The sequence below is a fragment of the Amphiura filiformis genome, chromosome 20 (assembly GCF_039555335.1).
Source record: "Amphiura filiformis chromosome 20, Afil_fr2py, whole genome shotgun sequence".
In the NCBI taxonomy this organism is placed as follows: Eukaryota; Metazoa; Echinodermata; class Ophiuroidea; order Amphilepidida; family Amphiuridae; genus Amphiura; species Amphiura filiformis.
In genome coordinates, this window is record NC_092647.1 from 31,846,112 (window position 1) to 31,854,058 (window position 7,947).

The window sequence follows — 7,947 nt, forward strand, 5'->3', positions numbered from 1 at the left end:
AATAACAACACTAGCCATGGAGTCAGTTGTACCAATAACATGTGTGCATCAGACATATCGCTAGGTTTAATTAACCCACTTGATGGAACTCTGGCATGGAGTATATACCCCGACATCAATGACTTAGAAAATGCTGTCTTTGACCTTCTTAACAAGAATGCGAGCAACGGCAACTATGGATTCTGCTATCTGAAGTGTAAACAAACAAAAGACAAAAAAGATGGCAGTCAGTTGCTTCTTATACCACAGTACTTTACCCAGAATACATGTGACGGTTCAACTTGTGATGATGCAATAAATATTAACGTCATCTGGCTAGATTCAACATCGCATAGTCATTTCTTTAGATCATTGCCAAAATCTGTCAAAACATTAAGAAATACCAAGGAAAAAAAACTTGCTCACGTGTTTAATTATGACCTGATGCAATCTATGAAGGGAGCAACTTTAAATAATACTATTATGTTTACATTGGGAAATCTCAAGGCTAAGACAGGTATCGGCAAAATATTTAACTTGTTCCACAATGGCGGATACTACGTGACATGGATAGATGATCTTTGTTGGACATCGATGATGAAAGAATCTCGAAGATCAGGACTGGGCAGATTTTTTGGTATAAACAAGGAAGAAAAAAACACTTCTAAGGCTTGGAAAAACCTTCTTGAAAAGTTGAAATTGAAAGGTGTTAACCAAATAGCGTTATCTACAGCAAATTGTGAGATTTTGAAAAGCAACGGACTTTTAACTCCTTTTCAAAACGAAGTAGCAGGGAAACCGATATGCTATAACGGGAAATATCATGCTGACTATATACTCTCCTATCTCGAATCGTTACAGAAACAATTAACGACATGTAAAAGACCGTTTTTTAACTACTTGGATTTCAACGTAGGCCACGATTTTAGTGGACTCAGAATTCAAACTTTAGATGAAAGATTGGCCAAATTTATTAACTTCCTTAACAACCAAAGCAATACATTTACTTTCATGTTTGGAGATCATGGATTGAGATACGGAAAGTTTTTGGAGACGGCTGAAGGCAAAGTTGAAATGGGTCATCCGGTTTGTTTCATTCATGCCTCAAAGAACTTAGAAGAAAAACTGGGAAAAGATAAAATGGAATCTTTGCGATTAAACCAGGATAGACTGATTGATATTGTAGATTTGAGACAAACTCTGTTCACTTTTTCACCTGATGATGATAATTCTATTTTTGAAATTGACAAGCAATATGACACGCATCCCAACGGCCTGTTTCATCCAATTGATCCTAAGAGATCTTGCAGTAGTTTGGGAATACGTTTAGAAGGCAGCAAATGTATCTGCTCATCAGAAGGTCGCACGAGTCATATAATGTCAAATGACACCAGAGTGAAAGTACTGGCAGATTTTGCTTTGGGAGAGATCAACAACATCCTCCAAGACCAATTTGTTTCTGCGAACAAAGAAAGTGGATCTGGATTTGGTTCATGTGAACGACTAGTCGGGAAATGGATTGATAACGTGATGGAATCTTATAACCATGTAAGTAAACCGTTACCATAGTTACTGTGCATTTAAAGAAACATTACCAATCTAAGGAAAACAAAAAGAAAAAAAAATATTGGGAAACCTTTCGGCATGTAGGACTTCAATTACTAATGCTGTAGCGTATGACTGTATAAGCACGTTTACCAAAAATCTCAAAGGTCGAATGGTATGATAGATAGTTTAGTTGGAAGGAGGGCGTAGCGTGCATCCTCGGAAACTTCTAATCAATAATAATTTCTAGATCAGAAAACATGCGTAGAAAAAGATAAGCTATGTTAAATTTTTTTAAGTGTCCAAATTTCATACAACCGGTTTGAAATTTGCTCAGATTTTGTCAATGATCACGCTGAAGTATTTATCTGGTCATAACGAATCAGAAAAAGTATAGTTTAACCTATCTGCGACTTACTGTTCTTGAGTTATAAGCTGAAAGGTCAAAATTGGGGTGGTCAGTTTTTTGGCCACACAGGGTCAAAAACTAAAAGAGCGCCGATTTCAATGAAAATGGTTTCAAATAAGGAATAGTTCTCACCTTCTAGAATGCTTCGTCACCTAGGAAACATAATAAAATATGTCATGGTCAAAAAACTGCCCTATAGAGTACAATTTGGGTTTACCTTTATTGTTGGATTTTGGCGATGACCAACAATTTGAGACCATTTTCATTGAAATCGGCGCTCTTTTAGTTTTTGACCCTGTGTGGCCAAAAAATTTACCCCCCCACCCCCGTGTTGACCTTTCTGCTTATAATTCAAGAATTTTATGTCATAGATAGGTCAAACTATACTTTTTCTGAATCGTTATGACTCGAGGAATACTTTGCCGTGGTTTTGACAACATCTGAGCAATTGTTTTACCTGTCGTATGACATTTGACCCCTGTTGACCCCTAGGGACACTTTTTGAGTTTTTTAACAAAGGTTATCTTTTTCTACGTATGTGTTTCTGATCTAGAAACGTGGATTAGAAGTATATTTCCAAGGGTGCCCGCTAGAGCTGAATACAGTCCTCTTAATTGATTATGATCAATGTTGGTTATTCAAGCTGCGAGTACGTGGAAGGTTTCGTCATAACTTGGGCTTAATACAGGGGCGTAGCCAGAGCGGAAACAAGGGGGCAAATTCCCTCTCCCACCCCCACCCCGGATAAAATGGGGACGGCAATCCTTAAAATGACTGAAAATGGCTCAAAAAATGACAAATGGGGACGAAAATTTGGCTTTGCCACCTCATATTAAAATCCTGGGAGATTAATTATTTTAAGCAGCTTTTGCGTTTTTTCAGGAAAGGTTCCTGCGAGCTTTCAAAGAGTCCATGTTGACTCCGTAATCCAAAACAATATAGGGTTTTCCAAACTTGTTTTAGTCTGTAGACACAAATTCCGCTATGGATATCCAGTTTTAGGACTCATATATATTATCATTTGACCTATAATCTGTAAAATTTGAAAAATATAATGTTCTGCCACAATTTATTGCATTCAGCATTGGCCTTAAGAAAAACATCACCAAAACCCCGCCTATCGGGGACCCGTCTCGATCTGAAAGCAACTGCGACATGCTCACTGGGCAGAAATGAATAATACACAATTATTCATGTTGTTTCTGGAAGTGGTCAGTCATTCTTCACTTATTATCATACAGACAGACGATATTTTACTAAAAAGTTATTTTTAATGCATAAATGCAGCGTATTTTAGCTAATAATTACTATAAAATATAATGCTTTCTTTACAGAATATTATGGTAATAGAAATGAATCTGCATTTACCAGGAAAGTTACCTACTCCAGAAAAAGACGAGATTTTCTTCGTATCTGTACAAGTAACTTCAAATTCACAAGATGGTCCGTCACTGGTACTCGCCCACTACGAACGGACATCTATATATGGCGTGTATGATGAATGTTGTGATGAGGGCGTCGAGGGTAGATTATGTATTTGTTCGCCATCCAATAGGTCTACTACCACTAGGCAATGGCATCTACAGCCTCCAGTAGTGTTTGGTACAATAACTACAGTAGTTAGTCTGAATCAACATGTATTTATTTACGAAAGACGATCACCCTATGGGGTCATTCTAGAAGCATCTTGTGACCAGCCAAATGGAGCATACGAGATAGTGCTTCTTATTCTTAACACATTAAATATTGTATCTTCTGCTACATCACATCAACAAACAACGATAATAAAGTATCAGAGAATATTTTTTCTTAATGCGTTTTACCAACTAGATCCTTTACAAAAATGGTCATTAGAATACGATGTGCAATTCAGACAAATATTTTAGGCATAGACGAAAACTCTACACGATACAATAATATAATCATGAAATGTTCAATTTGCACCCAGTTATGACATTGTTTCATCGCTGCCTTTGTTCTTGTTGCTTGGCTGATTATTCGTGGTGATATATGCCTTAGGCTGAGTTCACATAGAAGTTATAGACATATTGGCTCAGCCTGATCAATGATATTTCATAGCGATAGCGAGTATGTAAATGCTTGTAACTTTACTTCTTGAGGTCACATTGCATTCAATGAGGTGTCATAATCAGAATTATTTTACCCACATATGTTATATTTTGATATACGCTGCACTAAAATGTTCCCACTATATTCACTTTATGACACTTGTTTCTCGTTTAATCTATACGCGTGCACCAGATTATCCGTTGTTATGTGCTATGATTATTTAACTATATACGCGTGCATAAAACGTATGCTTCTATATCGCACAAGCTTTTGGCAACAACATATGATACAAGACTATGGCATAGTCTATGTATTACTATGTTATATTTTGATAGTATGTATTATTCACTGAGCGTGTTTGTAGTGAGCCAGATTATCCGTTGTTATGCGCTTATCATCGTATAAGTACTTCAATATCAATTGCCATTGCATTGTAGTATTTCCGTGATAAACTACTACAAAGTACTTAAAGTGTATTTTGGTCAATCATACATAATAATGCTATTCTAATTTAATTATATTGATTTAATTGTTATTGCCTAAATGTATTGATATTTATTTATACCAATGACTCTTGTTTACATTTAATTTTATTACTTTGTTGAGCTGTTAGTATCACTTGTATATTGATGTTGATGATTGATGAAAATAAAATATGAATGAGTAAATGAATGAATGAATGAATGAATGAATGAATGAATACGATGATTCAGAATATGTGTCTCAAAGAGGCGAGGAATTTGTTCTTTAGACAGGTGAGGGTAGAGTGACTGAAGAATGCCTCTCAATATACAATGTATATGGGTCAATGCGCAAGACTGTGAAGAAGAGCAAGTTAGAGGTGTTTAACCCAGTTGTTAAGAAACCACAAGACCACGTCAGCCTCGTGGATATGGGGCCCGGGCACTCTCACTTTGGAGGTTACGCGTATGTAGGGCTGTTAAGACCCCCCTTTTCAGCGTCGATGTCACCCAAAGACCCCATATGTTTTATGAACACGTCCCCTTACAAGTTTAATTTGAACAGCAACTTTCATTTATCACTGATTTTGTTACATATTTTGAAAAAACAAAGAAATTTGAAGCCATTTAGAACTAGAAATTCGATTTTCGAGGTTTCTGTGGCGCAGTTTCGGCTCTCACCCAAAGATTCCATATTTTTTTACATTTTGCTCTCACCGAATGTCCCTTGGTGCGAAAGTGCCAGCCGTACACCTATATCCATTTCATATTGAAGTGCCCCCCCCTCCATATGGGGGTGATCTGGCAGCTAGCCACCCCTACCCGAGGACAACGAGGCTAGGAATTGTAGCGGCTCAGAGTGGAGTGACTACCTGCATAAGATCCACGCTATCATCCTGCATCGCCACAATGACATGCCCTTCATCATTAAGGATGATGACCACCATCGATATCTACAACCTCTACTTTATGCGAGCATAGTATGTCAGTTGATTATCATAACGCATGCTTGTGTTTATCAGCAGATCGCCTTGGAGCTGTTACGAGACATAAGCCACTTGGACATACATGTCCGTGTCGCTGTCTAGTACAATAACAGCTTGTCATAGGCAGAAAGCAGCATTGTATCTACCTCTGGAATCCCTTGAAGACATAAATCATGTTCGCCACGGCAGTGGTCAGGTTAATTGAAGTCTCCCTCTCGCAGTATGTAATTGCCACCCCGCACCCGACCGACTTGTGTTTAATCTGTTCCGTCACAAGCTTCTGCAGTCTGACCTTATTTCCTGAGTTGACCATGAGTTTGGTAAACTCAACAGCACCTGGAAACGTGTCTCCGGGCTTGAGGAAAACATATGGGATGTGTGGTTGTTTTGCTACCCGTCGATCATGCTCATCTTCCTTGATGCTGAAGGGAAAGTTATACTTGTCATTGACGAGGATGATGAGGCGTGCATCAGTGTAATGAGAGAGAATGATAGCGTAAATCTTATCCAGTGAGTCACTCCAGTTGTACTCGGAGCTGTCCCGCTTCCTACCCTGGCGGTCCTCGGGTATGGGGTGAGGTGGGGGTGCTAGCTGCCAGATCAGCCCCATATCCATGAGGCTGATGTAGTCCCCGGGGAGGCACTTCAATATGGAATGGATATAATCAGGGTGTAGGACTGGCACTTTCACAGTAAGCTGGGGATTCGGTGAGACCAAAATATGGGGTCATTGGGTGATTGTATAATTTTTGGCATTCGGTGAGAAATATGTACAAAATATGGGGTTATTGGGTGGCAGATGGACCGTTTGGATCTACATTTGGATTTACATTAGTGGGGCATTGGGTAAGAATATGACATTTTTTAATGGGGCCTTTGGGTGAGAGGCTACAAAAGTGATAAATGACTCGTTGCTGTTCAATTATACGGGTCTTCGGGTGACAGCGTTTTGAGTTTCGGAGCAGGCCTCATATTGCCGCCCCCCCACCCTATTAAAAATCTTCCGGAGCCTCTGTTTTACTCTTTTTTTAAAGTCATAGTTCATTGAATTTACATACCGTATGACAAAACAGGCGAAAATTGTAACTTGTTGCACAAGATTTGCAATATAAAGAGAACTGACCATTGCTCATTCTAGTGACTCTAGTACAGGGTGTCCCAGAATGATTTGTACCATGTTTGCAAAAATAACTAAAAATAGAAGACGGGCAGTGTATCTATTTTTGATACCAGCATTATAATGTTGGACATGTCTCCTACTTATTCTGTTAATTTTAGCACGCTACCTTTATTTGTTTTGGCGTGGCATGCAATAATGTAAAATCGATGAAAAATGACTCGCATACCTTTGAAAAATGGCACGATACGATTACATGAAGAACGTGGGATGTTTGGCACAGCATTTCGACGACAACTACTGTTGGGGTTGCGCCTTAAAGCTTGCCGGACAGATGCAATGTTCGCTCTAGTTCTTACAGTCTTACGAGCACCTGAAGCTTCACTCTGCCGATTCCTGACAGTTCCGTGCTCGTCAAACTTCTTTACGTTATACACTATCGTCTAATGAATCTTCTTTGCGTCTCAACATAGCTGCCGGTTTGCCAGTGAGTTTTTGAAAGAAATCCACGCTGCTGTACAGTAAATTGAGGAGCCGTCTTTTCTGTACCACAACCAGTTCGATCTCTGCAAGCATTTCAAATGACATGGACCTCACACCACAATAACTATATTTAAAACTACCGCCAAAGAGAGAATGGGATTAGGCCACAAATCCTTAATTCCATATAATGATTGCTTCGTAACGTCATAAATAATACCTACCTATTATATTGATTGGTAAGGCGCGATATTCAAATGCAAATAAAGTTTTGTGGCAAGTGTGGTTTCGATCAATAACTCCTACATGTTTAAGGGCTCTTTTCAATATGAATTTTATTTCATTGCATTACATTATAATACATGGCGGTTCTCGAACCACGAGTCTCGCCTGATTTCGTGACCGCCTGCTTTTGCGATAACTTTTGGTAAAGAGGTAAATGAATTTGGCGGTTATCGGCTGGGCACGATTATCTGGCTGATGGTAACTGTACCCACCAAGTTTCATGCCCATGCAACAGTTTTTACTAATTTGACCTCAGATGACCCCTGATGACCCTGAAATGACCTTCCAAAAAGTTGGCTCTAAATGTTGACTGTACCCACAAAGTGTCATGCCCATAGGCCTACGACAGTTTTTACTAATTTGACCTCAGATGACCCCTGGTGGCCTCGAAATGACCTTCCAAAAATTTGGCTTTAAATGTTGACTGTACCCACCAAGTTTCATATGCCCATATGGCAGTTTTTACTAATTTGACCTCAGATGACCCCTGGTAACCTCAAAATGACCTGCCAAAAGTTTGGCTTGAAATGTTGACTGTACCCACCAAGTTTCATGCCCATACGACAGTTTTTACTAATTTGACCTCAGATGACCCCTGGTGACCCCCCCCAGAAA

At 39.1% G+C, this 7,947-nt stretch overlaps 1 protein-coding gene across 1 annotated transcript; it reads left to right on the top strand.

Moving 5' to 3' along the window:
* LOC140142570 (uncharacterized) lies at window positions 1-3,942 on the top strand. Its single transcript, XM_072164564.1, has 2 exons — window positions 1-1,527; window positions 3,268-3,942. The coding sequence occupies exons 1-2, from the start codon at window positions 40-42 to the stop codon at window positions 3,817-3,819; spliced, it is 2,040 nt and encodes a 679-aa protein (XP_072020665.1). The 5' UTR covers window positions 1-39; the 3' UTR covers window positions 3,820-3,942.
* The last annotated feature ends 4,005 nt before the right edge of the window (window positions 3,943-7,947 follow it).